The sequence below is a fragment of the Micromesistius poutassou genome (genome assembly GCF_964030765.1).
Source record: "Micromesistius poutassou genome assembly, chromosome: 23".
Taxonomy (NCBI): domain Eukaryota; kingdom Metazoa; phylum Chordata; class Actinopteri; order Gadiformes; family Gadidae; genus Micromesistius; species Micromesistius poutassou.
In genome coordinates, this window is record NC_140293.1 from 4,431,762 (window position 1) to 4,450,325 (window position 18,564).

General features: G+C 51.6%; 1 protein-coding gene across 1 annotated transcript; it reads left to right on the top strand.

Moving 5' to 3' along the window:
• Positions 1-1,958: 1,958 nt before the first annotated feature.
• tesk1b (testis associated actin remodelling kinase 1b) lies at positions 1,959-18,530 on the top strand (the record flags this gene model as incomplete). Its single annotated transcript, XM_084487588.1, is given in 12 exon segments — positions 1,959-2,135; positions 2,541-3,294; positions 9,935-10,056; positions 10,501-10,549; positions 11,296-11,442; positions 12,198-12,280; positions 14,829-14,919; positions 15,553-15,636; positions 16,067-16,153; positions 16,548-16,656; positions 17,288-18,450; positions 18,453-18,530. Coding segments are annotated over 11 exon segments (2,193 nt in total). The 5' UTR covers positions 1,959-2,135; positions 2,541-3,114.
• Between the last annotated feature and the right edge of the window lie 34 nt (positions 18,531-18,564).

The following is an 18,564-nucleotide window of genomic DNA, read 5'->3' on the forward strand; positions in this document are numbered from 1 at the left end:
GATTTCAGTATTGATTTGTATGGTTGTTGTCGTTGCACTGAGTGGCCAACATCGAGTACATTGTCCTTGACTTTGCTGTGCCTGTATCTGGGGACAACTCTTTTGCGGTGATGGTGGTGGTGGTGTAGTGAGTTCTGCATCGATTCTGTTCTCAAATTGTGAGCATTTGGTCCAGTTTGGCACCCAAACCGATGTCTGCCCATGAATTTCCAAGCGATCGATGACTTGGATACCAAGAGCAAGGACAGTACACTGAGATGGGCACAAAAATAAGAACCAAGGGGGAACTCGAAGAGGAGGGGGTGTTATTAAGACACGTGTGTGTGTGTGTGTGTGTGTGTGTGTGTGTGTGTGTGTGTGTGGGGGGGGGGGGGGGGGGGGAGGCCTCAGTGTCTTCCAGATGGGCCTCGATTCGTCACACAATAGAGGGTATTGATCAGATCAAACGTTTTCTTTTTTTATAATTCTTTGCGCTGTCATGCCGGGAGAGCTGTGGTATAGTGAGAGCAGGCAGAATGTGAAAGAGAGGCTGGTATTGATTTAGATAGAAGGATTATTTCACCTTTTCAGCACAGGGATTCACAGGACACACACACACACACACACACACACACGCTATCACACACACACACACACACACACACACACACACGTGCACTAACACATGCACAAACATACTGACATACACACGTGCAAAAATACACACGTGTGCACACACACACACACACACACGCACTAACATGCACAAACATACAGAAATACACACTTGCACAAATACACACGTGCACACACACACACACACACACACACACACAATCTAAAGCAGTGTCTGCAAATACAAATAAATATATTAATTTGTTAAAAAACAAATGCGACATTGTCACACATCAGGATAAGCGACAAAAGAGTCCATTATCATTGCAGTGTAATCCAAATGACATGGTGCTTTGGGAATAAGCTCGCTGGAGGTCCTGCTCGAATTCCAGGTTCACTCAATCAGACAGTCTTTAATGCTTGATCTACGCATCATTAGAGGGACTCTAGGCAGGGTAATCCCGAACGTCACCTGTGTTAGTCTAAAGCCTGCAAGGGTGCTATATATCTCTCTTGGTTAATGGTTGACGTGTGGCTCAATTGTTTTGTTGTGTTGGTTTACGGTTAGGGGATAGCTGGCCAACGTGGCGACCAAAGGGGGAAGGAACCTGTGTCTATAAAAGGGAAACCCTGGGGCCACCTAGAAGGTTCCTGAGGGAACAAGTGGTTTGGTACGGAGGCACACAACGACACAAGGGACAAATTGGGATGGATCAACATAGATGAATAACTCAATTGAAGCGTGATGAATTAATGATGAATAATATATGGTGGGCCTAGGTGTCTTTGAATGACCATCCAATAAATCCAATAAACGCTATCATGAATAATAAAGTGGCAAAAAGCAGACCACGAGGGAGGGAGGAGAGAGAGAGAGAGAGAGAGAGAGAGAGAGAGAGAGAGAGAGAGAGAGAGAGAGAGAGAGAGAGGAAGAGTAGGAAAGAAATGGAGAGAGGGAGCGGGTCCGGAGAAAGACAAAAAAAGAGAGAGAGAGAGCAAGCACATCTGAATTCCTGTTGAAGTATATATGACAAGAGGATATACTTGTATCCTTGTCATTGTGTTTATTTACTTATTTCTAGGATTAGACCTGGTGCGTGACGTCACTGGCGCGTCATACGTCACCTAATACCCACATACCGGTTTGAACGCCGTAGTACGGGGGACGGGCGCCTCTTATTCTATGACAACTCCCCCATATTATTATGCCAACATCGGTGCCCCCTCACAGGTGCTCCTTGGCTGCGGTCACGTGGGTCCCGCCCAGCAGCGCTCGACCAATAAAGCGCGCCTGAAGTCGCAGCTCAGCTTCCTTCTTCGCTACGAGCCGCAGAGGGGAGGCGCACGGGAGGTACGAAACGAAACCGGGGAGGATTGTCGAACGGTTGGGTCGCTGCCGGAGGGTACGAACGAACGAGCGAGGCAAGACGTTAGTAGAACAGAAACCACAACCGGATACGGAGAGCGAATATCGGCTGGGGACGCCGAAGCGGCCGTGCACCAGCTCTATAGGACATTTTTCTTTTACGACGAAAGTGCAGGTAAGCATCCATGTCATGCATGTGTTTTACGGTTCGATGGAGATGCAGTTGTGTGTCAGCGGTTTCCCCCCCCCCGTGGTTCCCCGTGTCTACTGATGCCTGCGTGCGTTTTCGCGGAATCGGATGCATGTTGCGTGTTACAACTCTTACTTGGACGTATATATAATTGATGGACCGGTGGTGTGTGTGTGTGTGTGTGTGTGTGTGTGTGTGTGTGTGTGTGTGTGTGTGTGTGTGTGTGTGATGACGACCCAGCGATATCGCGTTGCATATACGGCCCGTTATCATCTCTGCCCCGTAGATAACTTGACGAATGGCCTGTGCCCCACACAGAGATATCCTTATATTAAATTGATTATCCTTAAGACATTGTGTGTGCGTGTGTATGTATTCGTCTATTTGCAGCTCGGCTCGCGCTGTGCAAGTGCACGGGGAACGGGGGCTTGCAATTGGTAGATCGGGAGGGCTCGTCCTCGTGCCTTCCACTGCAAGAGGCGACCGGAGGAAACCCGAGCAACTGCTGCTGAGACGCCGGCGCCAGCAGCAGCAGCAGCAGCCTGCGCAGTTAGAAAAACGAGTCTGCGGAATAACCCACCCGACCCACAGCGTTCACCCTGCCTCAGCCCATGAGTGAATCGCAAGCACTCGCACCCCCGGTGTACGATGCCGCAATGTAGCCGTCTCGGGTCTTCGGAATAGGCCTACCAAGCGGTCGGGTGCAGAAGGTACTTTTCTTTTTTTTGGTGTGGAGCAACTCGGACGCAGGCCTTCCTATTGCACCACGACTCTGCGCTCTGGTATCCCCCCCCCCCCCCCCACTGGGGAATCCTTTGCTTAACTCCCGCGGGAGGCCAAGAGGGCTGAGCGACATGGACGGTGTCAGCAGGAGTCGTGCTGTATTTTGAACTGCGCACACGTCCAGTGCCTCCTCATCCTCCTCCTGCTCTTCCTCCACCTCCCGTTCGGTTTGTCGTGCGACATGGAGAGGCTCGACTCGGACCTGGACGGGGCAGAGCAGCCCATCCACAGCGTCCACGGTCCGAACCGGGTCAGGCCTTCCTCGTACCGGGCACTACGCAGCGCGGTGTCCAGCCTGGCCCGGATAGACGACTTCACCTGCGAGAAGATCGGCGCTGGGTTCTTTTCCGAGGTGTTCAAGGTGAGCCCTGGCTTGATTGGTTGGTTGGTTGTTGTTGTTTTTTTTTCGTTCCTGTATGAGTCAGTTACTTTTTCACTTTGGCAATATCCTGCTTCCTCCTGCTCCCGCTTATTTACCTTGGCCCTGGGAAACGGGCTAAAGGTTATAGCACATGCATGGGTGTGAACAACGGTGATGCAGTATGGTTGTGTATTCTGGTGGATTGGTCGCACATCCCTCCAACCTTACCTTCTGATCAGTTTCCACAATTTGTTTCCATGGGGACATGGGGGGGGGGGGGGGGGATCGTGTGTGTGTGTGTGTGTGTGTGTGTGTGTGTGTGTGTGTAAAGGGATACCGCCGGGGCAGGTAGATCCGGGGGCACGTGAACGGGGCGCCACCTGACACCAGGTAGCCGGGGGCAACCGGTACGGCTCCCGTTTCACGTGGCGTCACCACTGCTGCCACCGCCGCCGCCGGCCCAAAGACGACGACAACAACACACACGTTCCAGAAGCGGGTGGGGGGGCTTAGAGGGCATTTTTGTTATTATGATTCTATTAACACCTTCCAGAGGGGCGGGACCGCTCCATAATGCCAGCTGTTTTGAGGTTCTCAGAGTATCTGTGGATACCTTTTGTTATTGTCCTTGGTTGATCTGATTAGCACCTTTCAGATGGGGGGGGGGGAGAATCACTAGATAATGGCAGCTGCTTTTGATGTCGTCATGATTTGATTAGCACCCTTTGACCAGCGATGAAACCGCATAATGGGGTAGCAGGGGGAACGCAGGACAGCTCCTCTGAACTGGCTTCTAGTCATGTTTCAGAAGGATCCACGGATAAGACTAATGTAACGTCCTCTTTATTTACTGTGGGATTACATTTTCCCACATGACACAGCTGCACTCAACTCAATGTAATTACGCTGTTCACTTGGTAGGGGGGATGGTATTTTCAGACATTCTCCAAGTATTAAAAGATTTCCCCTTGTGATTTTTTTTTTTTTAACCCACCGTACCTCGTGATGGTGAATCACTCACTTCAAACTTCCCTGCGAAGAAAGAAGGAAACCCTCTCAAACTACCCCGTCCTGCATGGGAGGCACGTTTTATTATTCATGCTGGTGAAGAATAGCCACATGGCCATGTCAGAAACGCAACCATCGCCTTCACAACAGGCCTTTCATTGAGCGGCGGCAGTAACTTTGCCCTTTTTTGACTGGCCAATGAGCATGCAAATGTCAGGGAGTCGCTTTGCGGCCGTGCTGTCAAGATGCCACTTGCTCTTTGATTGGCCTTCTGGCTGCCATCGTTCGGGTTGTTATCTTTCGGATAGCGACCATATAAATGCAAATGTGTTCACAAAGCGATGCACTTCACTGCAATCTGCGGTCAACACCGACGCGACAAGTGCGATGGCTTAATGAAATGGTTTCTTAATTCGTGAAGGATTGATTGCCGTCTCGTCAGTCTTATTGGTGCGTCCGCAGTGTGGTGGAGGGGAAAGGGGAGATGAAGCAATGGTCCTACTGCACCAAGCGAGCCCTCTGTGATTGATCTAATTGGGTTTGCAGCTTGTGGCCAAGACACACACACACACACACACACACACACACACACACACACACACACACACACACACACACACACACACACACACACACACACAGGGTCACTTCAAAGTGTCGAGCACTGAAACCGGGCCCTGTTCCCGTTTGAAAATGGAAGTCTCTGTTCTGCCGTGGCGCTCCCTACATCAATGGATCTGCTAAACAAGGCGCCGAGGGCAGCCGCCCGGCCCGCCACTGGGCCCGTTGTCCCGTATCGGAAGGAAACGCTCCTCCAAAAACACAGCCCCCCGTATAGGTGGGATGGGAAGAGGGGGCATGTAAAGTCCCCTTTTTATTATTTTTTAAATTCTTTCGCTGAACATTCTTGTTCTTTCTTGTGTTTATTTTGGCCTGGGATCAAACATGTACCAACAATGGTTCTCCTTGTGACTTTGTTTTTAGAAGACCTGGCACCTGATCACAAGTGAATTCCTATTTGTTTAGGTACAGATATTTTTGTACCTGAGGAATGAATCGATATAATGATCAGTCTAGAGCAAAGAAGCTTTGTTAGGGAGAGGTTTAACTGGCAACCCGAATACTGCTGATAATGTAAACTAACAACGTTGCTCAGCAATAATCCCTTAAGATGATGTCGCTCAAAGTGCAATCTCGACAAACGAAATGGGCTATCCTGTTGGATCGTTTTCCCCTGATATGGTTAAGAGCAATTAAATTGTAAATGCATCAGTAAATGTGCATTTGTTGATGATTGTATACGTTTTTCAAGTGTTTTTAAACTAATAATCAATGACATTGCACCTTTAACCGCAAGTTGGCACATTCTATTGATATTATGTTTCTGTTCCAAATCTCACGTATTGAAATATTGGCCTCTTCAATTTGGTTATCAACAAGTTCTGACAGTAGTTGAATGCAGGCAAGGTATTTCGCAAGTGATCAAAATGATGATAAAATGACAGGGATGTATTGAAAGCGCTAGTGAGGAGACATGGGACGTTGCCAATGAACTTAAATTAATTTCATAAAATAAATGTAGCCTGCTTATGAGCGGCTGTGATGCGTCTAAAACGACCCAAATGGGTTTTATTGAATCAGATCCACGGATGATTCATCCTGAACCATAAATGGGCCATTACCGACCCACACACCACTGTGATTTTGACCAATTAAGGCAATTTCATCCAAACTAAACGAATAGTTCATTCAGATCTGCCTAAACGCATCGAGGGAGGGAGAGCCTGAGTGTGTTCTCCTCCTGCTCTTCGTAGCCCTTTTCACTTCCTTAGTGGTACTGAGAAAACCTGGTTCACACACTGCTAATAACGTGAAGGGCCGCTCTTATCTATTGCTGCGAGGCTGATATTTATGGCTGCCATTCAGGGTCGAGTGTGTGCCAACACGTATACGGCAATAAAAAGTTAATGGTTTACCCTCTGCAAAAAGTCACCGCTGAGCACCCAAGGAGCATTCTGCAGATCGACCTCGGTTCGGCTGCGTGTGTTGTTAGTCCTGGTTTGTTGTTGTGTGTGTGTGTGTGTGTGTGTGTGTGTGTGTGTGTGTGTGTGTGTGTGTGTGTGTGTGTGTGTGTGTGTGTGTGTGTGTGTGTGTGTGTGTGTGTGTGTGTGTGTGTGTGTGTGTGTGTGTGTGTGTCACGTCACACGGTGCGTTGTACCCCAAACATGAAGTCATCAGCCCGGTAATTATCCTACAGGCGGTGATTATCTGAGTTAGAGCCGTGTTCCCACAACGGGGAGGAGCGGAGGCGGTGGGCACAGTCAGCTTTTAAAGGCTTTTTGTGTCATCGCCCAAAGGCACACAATTTGGAACCTCTGCGCTCACGACACACGTGTGTGTGTGTGTGTGTGTGTGTGTGTGTGTGTGTGTGTGTGTGTGTGTGTGTGTGTGTGTGTGTGTGTGTGTGTCAGCTGCTGGTGACATCAACCTGTTGAGCTGCCTGGGACACTATGCACTACGCTCTGTTAAAGTGACTGCAACACTAGACGGCAGGTCGGGTTCTTGAACGGACTCTGGGACAGGGGTCTGGTGGTCTCCATCCAGCGCTCTCTCTCTCTAGTCATGTCGCTACAAAGTGACTTGGTGGGCATTGCTATTTATATGCATGTCTTCATAGATGACGCAGGTAGGGGTTACTTGAGGTGTCTTCCCCCCCCTCCTTCTCTCTGCCCCCTCAAGTTCGGTCCATGGTAACCATGCTATTAATCTTCTATTAATCTTCTACAAAGACACTACTGGATTTTTAAACTGAGAGAGAGCGAGAGAGAGAGCGAGAGAGAGAGAGAGAGCGAGAGCCTCCCTCCCTCGCGGCTGGGGGCCTGTTGAAATGAGGAGGGAGGAGAAGGAAGGGGGTAGGAGGATGGCTGTGGAATGGAAGTCGTGTGTGTCTCTCGTTTCATGTTGTGCACGGCAGCATGTGGACGGTTGGTGTTTGGCAGGCGTGTGTGGTGCGTGCATGTTTTCAGACATTAGAAAAGGAGAAGTTTTGCTAGACTTGCACAATTTCTGTTTCACTTAATAAAAAATGTGTGTGTGGGAGGGTGGGGGGGGGGCAATGCTGGCCTATGGCTAAGCCTCTAGCCAGTGTGGGAGGCGTCCAAAAAATGTTTTTGTGGAGACGACACGCGGCTAATGTCCCCACTAGCCTGACAAGCTTCAACCTGCCCTCTCTCTCTCTCCCTCCCTCCTTCTCTCTCTCCCTCCCTCCCGCCCTCCTCTTTCTCACCCTCGCTTTCTCTGTCGCGGCCCTTTTGATCAGTCTTGTGAGACCAAAGGAACCTTGAGTCAAATGTATGAGCTCTTTATGAACTGCTCTGAACGTACTACAGTGTATCTTATTGACTCCATCGCCTGATTATGTATCCTGACGCACGTGTCGTGTATTTTCCACAGGAAGGTCTAGGAGGGGGGAGGGAGAGAGAGAGAGAGCGAGAGAGAGAGAGAGAGAGCGATGGAGATAGAGAGAGCTTAGATTTGACCTGCAGTGGTTGGTTTGTTTGCTGTGGGCTCCTGCAGTGTGCTGGTGGGCGGGAGAGGGACTGAGTGATGTTGCGCAACCACAGGGCTTGAAGTTGATGATCGCGTGAGTCACCACACACACACACACACACACGCACGCATACACACATGCGCTTTTAGACTCTGGGCATGGTGTGCATGTGAGCAGGTGCACGCTCACCTAATATTTCTACCGCCCCATACAAACGTCCCGTCTCCATTGGGGTCGTGTCCCAGATGCACGCAAACTTTAGAGGAAGACATTTTGATGAAGATCAACTTGGAAGAAACGCGCGCACGCAACGCAGTCACTGAATCTGCGCCGGACTTGCTTGTGCGTTGTACCCATTTTAAATATCTTGGATCATCATTTATTTATGTTGTTGCCAAAATCCTTTTACTTTCCCTCTAGTCTCAGACGTCTGAAATGAGCTGCGGTATGACGGCCATGAAACACAAATGAGGGGCCGGGACTTTTGGTACCTTTTGACCGACGGCAATGTCACCCCTCTGTCTCTCTCGCTCTCGTCAGCCCCAGGAGAATACTGAACTTGCTGCCGGGTTATACTGAAAAAGACCCTGGCACTGACATTGTTGCCACGCGCAGCATTTTTGAGGGGACTTGCGGTACAACTGATTTGGGGTTTCGCTTTAAAGACTGACAGAATTGTTTGCTTGGCTCAAGCATCGTCTCCAAGGAGCAGGCTGTGTTCTTAAGCAAAGTCGTGCCTCACTAAGCAAGCGTACCTGGTTGTGTTTTCTGTGTCTTTCTGCTTAAGCACACAGAAGCAGGGCGCATGTGTTTTGAGACTAGGTATTCTGGTGAAAAAAAACTAAACCCGCCCTACTCAGATCTGTGTAGACACATAAACAAACACTCCTGCAAACCACAAATTGACACCTTCTCCCGGGAGACCTACGACAACATACCAACACACACTCGCGCTGAAGTAACTCTGCTTTGTTGCTGACTGCAGATGTTTTGAAGCCACAGGTCCAAAAACAGCAGTGTGCGTGCGTGTGTGTCCTCATAAATGTGATGCCACACCGGTCCAAAAACAACAACAGCAGTGTACATGTCTATCAGTACATGCTGTAACGCTGCTACTGGTCCTGATGGAGGCATTGCAAACTACAGTCATCGTTTTATGGACCTGTTGAAACAAGTTGGGGAGCTATGCCTTTCTCATTCAGAGTAAAGGTGTGACTAATGCTCTTCAATGGCATCGTGGTGGGGCTAGATAATGGGCAAGATAAAGTGTGTGTGTGTGTGTGTGTGTGTGTGTGTGTGTGTGTGTGTGTGTGTGTGTGTGTGTGTGTGTGTGTGTGTGTGTGTGTGTGTGTGTGTGTGTGTGTGTGTGTGTGTGTGTGTGTGTGTGTGTGTGGATGTTCATGCATGTGAATGAGACCCGTATTCTGTGTGTGGGTCCTTTCTAGGCCAGAGCCTAAAGGCTTAAAGCGTGTGTGTGCGTGAGAGATGCTTTAGTAGGCTTTGTGGCTTTTCTCTGGTCGGTCTGGTCTGTAGTCAAACTGACCTCATGTCCCCACTCCACGGTCGTGACCCCCTCCTCACTTGCTCACTTCCTCTCACTTCCTTCTGTCACTCTACTCGTCCTCTCTCTCCTTTGACTACATCTATGAAAATCTTTCCTCCAATTCTCTCTGCCTCTCTCTCTCTACATCCCTGGGGGTTTAACTGATGTAAACATGTTGTTGATATCGGAATACATTTGGGGAAACGATTCTTGATTTGAGATCACGCACACATGCGCACACACGCACGCACGTACACACCAAGAAGGCATTGCGCAAAACACTTCACTCTGCCATTTTATATTGCAACATAACTGCCTACACACACACACACACACACACACACACACACACACACACACACACACACACACACACACACACACACACTGTGTTTTGTAAAGTCAGCGTTTTGTATTATATTTGATCGCACTACAAAAATCATTTTAACCACCACTGGATTTCATTTAGAAGTAAATCACTCTGCGCTGGTTTTCAGTCCGTCCAGGTAACGGTTTGGGTGGGTTTGTTTTGTGCGCAGGTGCAGCACCGGGTGACGGGGCAGGTGATGGCCCTGAAGGTGAACACCATGGCCAGCAACAAGGCCAACATGCTCCGGGAGGTGCAGCTCATGAACCGCCTCTCCCACCCCAACATACTCAGGTGACCCACAATGCACCGGGATTATTTCAGTTTCCGTGTCATCCAGGTAGTGCTCACCCTATGATACTGTTGATGCTCCAGACCTTGGCTGTCAAATCTAGAATGTGTAGTAATAGATAAAATATAGACGCATTGCGTAATTCACCATGTTTGCGTATAAATATTAATGACGGCTAATGGACGTCTGGACGTTTTGATCAAGCGGTTTGATATTGCTTGGACGATCGATACATGCGCCAGCAAGACTGAGAAAGACTTTCTTGGCAGTTGGCACACACAAATTCATGACTTTATGCAATTACTATTATCAGTTTGGACGCTCATATCTTCACGTTTGCAGTGGTTTCAGGGACGGCCGACTGTGCCAGTGTGACTTAGTAATGGCTTCCCTCCTTTTATGTTCTGCCCTCTTCTGACTCCGTCCGTCCGTCTATCTGTCTCCAGGTTCATCGGTGTGTGCGTCCACGAGGGCCAGCTCCACGCCCTGACGGAGGTAAGGCTACGTTCCCATCAGCCAGTTGGCACACTGCGTGACATTATCCCCTGCCCTCGTAGCTCCGCCTCCTCTTCCTACTAGACCCGGGTGGGGGAGCCAGACTCTCGGATAAATAAAGTGGATTGTTCTCTAGGTTCAGCGAGCTTGGACGTCGATCTTCACCTCGTTAGGATATGAGTTGGGTTGTTTCCACGGCGACCGGGGAGTGGGATCGGTAAAGAGATTGGCACAAGGGGCGGTTTTAGAAAAGGAGACTGGGAAAGAGATGGATTGTCCAGAGTGAGGTTGAAGCTGGCCGTCAGTGAGATTGATCTGGGTCGATGGCCTTTCACTGAGGGTGCAGGAAAAAGGCTGTCTGTGCCAGACGGGTCTTCAGAGGGAGAGCCTTGTTCCACAACCCGGGTTCATGTCCCGTCTCTGGGCCTCAGCTCAAGAACGACAAAAATGTGGACGATGACTCACAAACTATACGCCGCCTGAAATATTTGTTGGATATTGGAAAATACTGCAGAACCGAAGTTTAAAGTTTCACTTTGAAATATATAAAAAGAAGGTTCATCCCATTTTTTTTAATTTTTTTTACATCTGATAAGCATCACAAGTAGACAAATCTTGGTTGTTTTTATGATGCACAAGTGAAAGAAAGTTGCAGACTTTTCATATCCCAGTCGACTATGATGATGGAGAAGAAGAGGGTTATGGTCTGACGTCTGCGTTGTGCCTCTGGCTCCCTCCTCCCGCAGTACATCAACGGGGGCAACCTGGAGCAGCTCCTGGAGAGCGAGATGGCTCTCCCCTGGGGGGTGCGGCTGGGCCTGGCCCTGGACATCGCCCGCGGCCTGGAGTACCTCCACAGCAAGGGCATCTTCCATCGGGACCTCACCTCCAAGGTAAACCCACCCCACCACCTCCACCCCCGTGCCCATTACCCTAAGCAACGCGTTCATTACTCTTTTAGTGTTTCTGGTTCTGTCGTCCAAAGTTAATTCGTATACATGTTGCGCCAGGGTGCCAGCAGGTTGTCTAAGGACGTGTGGCTTGTTGTTCGTCTGCTCCTTGTATGAACCAGGGCTCTGGTTTTTTTCGACTAAGCTTGTGAAGATGACACACACACTTGTCAGTGTGTGTCACCTTCACAAGCTTGGTCGATGTGCCCTGTGTGCATCGACGGAGCGGACCCTTAATTAGTGTTATGAGCCCCACCTGTGTTTGTCCTATGATGACCCCCCAGTGATGAGGGTCTGTTCATCACCGCTATGAGGCTGGGTGTCACTTATTGACGCAGAGTTGCATTGATCATTGATATTGACTGAAGACAGTGTATTGGTAAAGCGTTAAAACCAGCAGACTTGCACTACGATCCCCCCCGCCCCCGAGGGATGTCTGGGAGTGAACTAGATGGTTGGCAGTGAGGACGTGCTATAAAAGACTATTGATGCCAAGTTTAAATTGGAACAAATGAGGTCAAAGGTCAAAAGATGAAACGCGAGCGGGAGGAAGTGCATATCACGCGCTCAAATGATTCCTTTCCTCTCGCCCTTATTAGGGCACGCGCGCGCGCACACACACACACTCTGTCTCCAGCTGCAGTGTTTGTGATAAATCATGGTCGGAATGACGCGTGTTTTATTTATTTTGGGTGCAGAACTGCCTGGTGTGCTGGGAGAACGGCGCGTGCTCGGCCGTGGTCGGGGACTTTGGCTTGGCGGAGAAGATACCAGAGTACAGGTACAGTCTGCGCACGCACGCACGCACGCACTGCGACCGATTAGATAATACCCAGCAGTCTGTTGGGACTTCTCCTCCCTCCCGGTTCTCTCTCTCTCTCTCTCTCTCTCTTCATTGTGTTGAGTATATATCTCGCTCACTCTCTCTGACACTCACTTACTCTCACTCTCTTATTGCTTGCGTGTTTCTTGCTCTTCAAGAGGAGACCAGGACAATCTCATTACCCACAGCAATACATTACTTAGTTTCCCTCCCCGGCCCGCAAAAAAAATGTTAAACGATTTGTGCAACTATTCAATAACCGTGTGTGTGTGTGTGTGTGTGTGTGTGTGTGTGTGTGTGTGTGTGTGTGTGTGTGTGTGTGTGTGTGTGTGTGTGTGTGTGTGTGTGTGTGTGTGTGTGTGTGTGTGTGTGTGTGTGTGTGTGTGTGTGTGTTTTGACCTTTTAATAACTCCTCCCCCCCTCCTCTCTCCTATGCACCCATCACTTCATGCGTGTATCTCATCACACAGTTAGTAAGACGGACGCCCTCCGGAGGTGACCATAACAGCTGGGGGCGGGCTGCTCCGGCCAACGTCGTCGGAAGGCTTTTAAAACGCGGGTTAGGGATACGGTCGGCTGTGCAACAGTGAAAGCGTGCGGTGCACCAGTCTGCCTGTTTCTGTGCCTCAACGACAACAAGGCGGTGCAGTGCGCCTGGCGCTTTGTAGCCTAGCTAAAGTTTTCCGGTGTGGTCCTACAGAGCACCAGGGCGGTCCTCTCCCCCCCCCCCCCCCCCCGGCTCCCTGCCGTCTAAACAGGCGGCCGTACCGCGACACGAGCCGAGTTGCAACTTATCTCGGGAAGACATAAATCTCACCCCTGCCCACGGAAAGCCATGCATGGTTTTAGTGGGCGCCCCCCCCCCCTCCAAATACTAACACTGCCCCCCCCCCCCAAAGACTAACACTGCACCCCCCCCCCGAACAAACTGCTTATAAAAGGAACACACACACACACACACACACACACACACACACACACACACACACACACACACACACACACACACACACACACACACACACACAGTCACAATATGACACTCAAACGTTAACGTCCAAACACATTGCGTGGTGTGTGTATCACTTGAACTATGACCTTCTGTCTTGAACACCGAACATGCATCCAATTAGCCCTTCAACGTGTGTGTGTGTGTGTGTAGTCGTTCAGTTGGCACACTGCTGTTTCTGAGATGAGGCAGCTGCCACTGTAACCTGGCCGCACACACACACACCAGACAGGAACACACACACAAACTCACAGGCACGCATGTACACACACACACTTGTATGAAGCTATAGTGTTTCTCTTTATTTCATGCCAACCTCTTCATGCCACACGTGTGTGTGTGTGTGTGTGTGTGTGTGTGTGTGTGTGTGTGTGTGTGTGTGTGTGTGTGTGTGTGTGTGTGTGTGTGTGTGTGTGTGTGTGTGTGTGTTCCCACACACTTGTGGCAGTGCAACAGGGAGCCGGGGCTGGTGTTTGTGGTCTTTGTTTGCCCACTCTGGCAAAAGACGTGATTGTTCAATGCAGGCCATTGAAGGGATTTCCGCTATATTTTCGAGGGCGTGTTTGTGTAACGTCCTGGACAAACAGCCGTGTGTGTGTGTGATGGCGACCCTGTGTGTTTGGAGTTCAAGCCTTGTGTTGTGGCACGGTAGGAGGATTGGGGGGGGGGGGGCGGGTGAGGGGATTCTGGGAAAAGAGTCCTAATATGGTCAAACTATTCCACGCCCCTCTTTCTCTCCTCTCTATCTTTCTCTCCACCCCCCCCCCCCACTCCCCTCGCTCCACTCTCTCTCTCTCTCCCCCATCCAGCCCTCTACTCTTGGCGTATCGTTTTTATTCTCCTGTTGTCTCGGGGGGTCTGTCGCTGAGCTCCCCCAGCCCGCGTTCACATCCACAGCCTCAATCTCGTCCCTTTATTTTCTGTCCTTTCTTTCTTTCTTTTCCTTCTCTCCATTCCGCCTCACGCTTCCGACCATTTGTCGCTCCCTACCCCACAGTGGCAGATGGGACACACACACACGCACGCACAGGAAGTGTTTGCCAGCAGGGTGAGGTGTGTGTGTGTGTGTGTGTGTGTGTGTGTGTGTGTGTGTGTGTGTGTGTGTGTGTGTGTGTGTGTGTGTGTGTGTGTGTGTGTGTGTGTGTGTGTGTTAATGTCGACCAAGTGCACGTGACTTTCAGTGCACAATGTGTTCCTTCCGATTTCTCTACACAAAACCCAGAAGAAGTTTCGTTTATAAAAACACTCCAGGGTCATCTGAGGAGAGACGCACACGTGCGCAATCACATGCATATTTCAGCAGGATGATGCTGCGGCCCTTCTCTTATTCTGCCTTTTGTTTGTGCATCATGAATAAATTTTCGTTTTGCAGCCTGTCAACGCACTCTACAAAATGCATACCAAAATGTGTCAGGACGAGGTTCTAAGAAGAGCCGTGCTCATAGATCCAGAGTCTGTTCTTACTCTCAGCCTCCTTTCTGTCCATCCCCACTGCAGCGAGTCGGGCGAGCAGGAGCACCTGTCCGTGGTGGGCTCCCCCTATTGGATGGCCCCGGAGGTGCTCCGGTGGGAGGCGTATAACGAGAAGGTATTGACGGACGTCTTTATCACCCAGACGACGGGAACTTCCTCAACGCCACGGGCGCACAAAACTGACTTGTGTCCCTGGGGGCAAACATTCTTTGCTGAGTTGTTCTTGTAAGAATGTACATTGACACAGTCGACGCGGTTGACAGTGTGAGACGATGCGTTCTTCCTGCTATTGTGCAATACAGCCAGCACAGAGGCCTGCAGGCTGCAGTCAGCCCAGGTGGCTCCGCTCCTTCTGACAGGGCACTAGACTAGTACACTAAACTAGGGAGTGGAAGTCCCTGGAGTATGAAAGGAGCAGACCCATAATTAGTGTAATGAGTGACCCCTGTGTGGCCCACGATGGCCCCTCTGTGTACAGGGTCTTTGCTCATAGCAACCAGCAAATGGAGGATCTGAGTACAAGTCGTCAATGCATTCTCTGAGGGGCATTCTCTGAGCAGAAGTATAAGCCAATCATGGGCCTCTCCGTCCTTTAACGTGTGTGTGTGTGTGTGTGTGTGTGTGTGTGTGTGTGTGTGTGTGTGTGTGTGTGTGTGTGTGTGTGTGTGTGTGTGTGTGTGTGTGTGTGTGTGTGTGTGTGTGTGTGTGTGTGTGTGTGTGTGTGTGTGTGTGTGTGTCACCTGTCCAGGTGGATGTGTTTGCATTCGGCATCATCCTGTGTGAGGTCATCGCCAGGGTACAGGCCGACCCTGACTTCCTGCCCAGAACCGAGGTACCCTGTAATAATCAACAGACGCCATGACATCAATACATTTCTAGGAGTCTTTGTACGGCCCTACGGTCTGTCATCTCAAGCGGTAGCCAATGTCTCTACGGACATTGAGGTGTCGCTATTGGTTTATCGTGAATCTGATGGGCACTAGTTGGAGGAGAGTTCAAGTTAAATTCTAGATTTATAATGTCGATGAATTCTAATCGCTTTTTCAGTTCTTCGAAATTGTATGCATTTTGAATTGGAACTATTCGTAGGAAATTAATACTTCTCCGGTTAAAATGAATGTGGTGACTTCCTGTAGGTTTGTCGTTTCTCAAGCCACAAACGCGGCTTTTACACTTCAGTCGCACGTACCACCAGTTTCTTGCTCACAGGAAACTACACACACGCACGCATCTGTTAACCTGGCCCTCTTGTTCCTCTGCAGGACTTTGGCCTGGATGTCGACACCTTCCAACACATGGTGGGGGACTGTCCCCCAGACTTCCTGGAGTTAGCCGTCACCTGCTGCAATGTAGGTTCCCCCCCCCCCCCCCCCTCGGGAGATGACTTGCAGCTAAGGGCACTCAAAAGCTCAAAGGGGGGGGCCCTTTGAGCTTTTGAGTGCCCTTAGCTGCAAGTCATCTCCCGAGCTGGCTAGCATTCAAGGGTTGATTTTTAAGGGTAAAACAGCATTCCCCCCTTGCTCCCTTAAGTATTGGGACACCCTGCCCCCTTTGAGGGAATGCGCAAAATCAAGGGTTAGGGCTCAAATCTAGGGGAAGGGGGGGGGAATTGGGAATCCACCTCGATCCTGCGTCGATGTTTGCCGCGTATGGATCATACAGTACACAAGCACACGTCTGGTTTGAATGAAGCCTCTAAACGTAACCATGGCAACACGGACCCCCCCCCTCATCTCTTGACAGATGAGCGCGGCGCTGCGGCCCTCCTTCTCGGAGATCGCAGCCCAGCTGGAGAGCAGGGAGGCTGGGACGACGCCCACAGACGGACCGGCAGCCCAGTGCGACACGTCCAGTAAGTGTGTGTGTGTGTGTGTGTGTGTGTGTGTGTGTGTGTGTGTGTGTGTGTGTGTGTGTGTGTGTGTGTGTGTGTGTGTGTGTGTGTGTGTGTGTGTGTGTGTGTGTGTGTGTGTGTGTGTGTGTGTTGGTTCGTTCCAGTTCTCGGGTGAAATGCACATTTGTTCCCCCATAGAGCTTTTTTAAGAGGATAACATCAGTGTCTGTATTGCAAAAAAGCTGACTATCGTTGACTTCATTTGTGTTTGTTTCCTTACACATGTTTCCCCTTTTAGCAAGACCACATGTTACGCCTGCTTTTTGATGGTATTTCATAGCACATTTCTTTGTTTTAAATGGGTCATCACTATTGTAGTTAATTTCAAACCACCACTGTAATATCGTCAGTGGGAATTTCAACACCTGTGGACAGGTGTTGAAAACTAGCATGTACACTTAAAACATTGCATCTGATTTGTCAGATGAAATTGTCACGTCAAATAAAATCAAACAAATAAATGCATTGCCGACTTTCCCAGCTAGCTCTGTAACGCTACCACTAGACGCCGCGGGCTCCTAGAGTCCAAGCTGTTCTAACCAAAGTCGTCTCAGTCCCACCTCCGACCTTTTTTTCTTCCTCGTCCTTCCAGCCTGCTCGCCCGCGATCGGCCCCCTCCCCCGGCGAGGCTCTCTATGCCCGCCCACGGACGCCCGCCTCTCCCGCAGCAAGTCGGACGTGCTGTGCCCGCCCGCCACGCCGCCGGCCCCGGGGCCCCTCGCCGCGCCCGGCTGCGGCCGCGTCAACCCCTTCTCCCAGCGCAAGGACCTGCAGGGCGGCAAGATCAAGCTGTTCGACACGCCCTCCAAGTCGGTCATCTCGCTGACCTTCGCCCTGCCGCCGCCGCTCCACGACGACGCCGCCGCCGCCGCGGACGCCGTGGGGGGCGGGGCCCCGGCCCGGAGGCACCGGCGCTGCCTGTCGCTGCCGTGCACGCCGCTGCCCAACCTCACCTCCACCCCCGGGCCCCCTGCTGCCGCCGCCGTGGTGGACCGCCGCCGAGAGCCCAGGGAGGAGGAGGAGGAGGAGAGACGAAGGGTGTCTGACGACGACGACGAAGAGGAGGAGGCGATGCTGGCGTTGAAGACGGCCTACGATTCGGCCAACGACTCGGGGCTCCCGCTCGCCTCGGAGACGCTGACGCTGGAGCTGACGGATGAGGAGGAGGAGGAGGAGGAGGAGGAGGAGCCAATGGACTGCACCAGCTCCCCGGACATGCTGGGCGGTGGCGGCGGCGGCGGTGGTGGCCACGCCCCCTCCCTCCCCTCCACCCCGCCCCCGTTCCACGGCAGCTGGCTCTCCAACGGGCCCAAGGGCGACAGCGGCGGCAGTGGCGGCCTCAGGCTCCTCCCCCCCGCCGCCCACGACAACAACAACGTGGTGGTGGGCGGCCCGCTGGCCTGGGCACCCGTTGGCGTTGTTGCCCGCGGCAACAACGCCAACGGCTACCGCTCGCCGCCGCCGCCGTCATACAACGGCTACGACGACGAGGGCTACGACCCCGCCGGGGGGGGGGCGTCGCCGTTCGGCGGCGGCGGCCACTCCCCCGACCAGGACGAGGTCATTTCCTGTCCGGGCTGCTGCCTGGCGGGCCTGCGCTTCCCCTCGCTGTGTCTGCGGTCGGCGGCGGCGACCACGGCGCCCCGCCGTAACCCCTACAAGAACCTGAACGGCGAGCGCAGCGCCAGCACGCGCGGCCTGCTGCGCGCCGGCTCCAAGGGCCACTCCTCCCCCGCCTCCTCCTCCTCGCCCTCCTCTCCAGCCCCGCCCCCAGCAAGACCAACAAGACCGCCGGCCCCAAGCCCGGTCTGGTGCTGCCCGGCGCCCAGACATAGTGACCCCTCCCGCCCTCCCCCCCCCCCCCCCCCA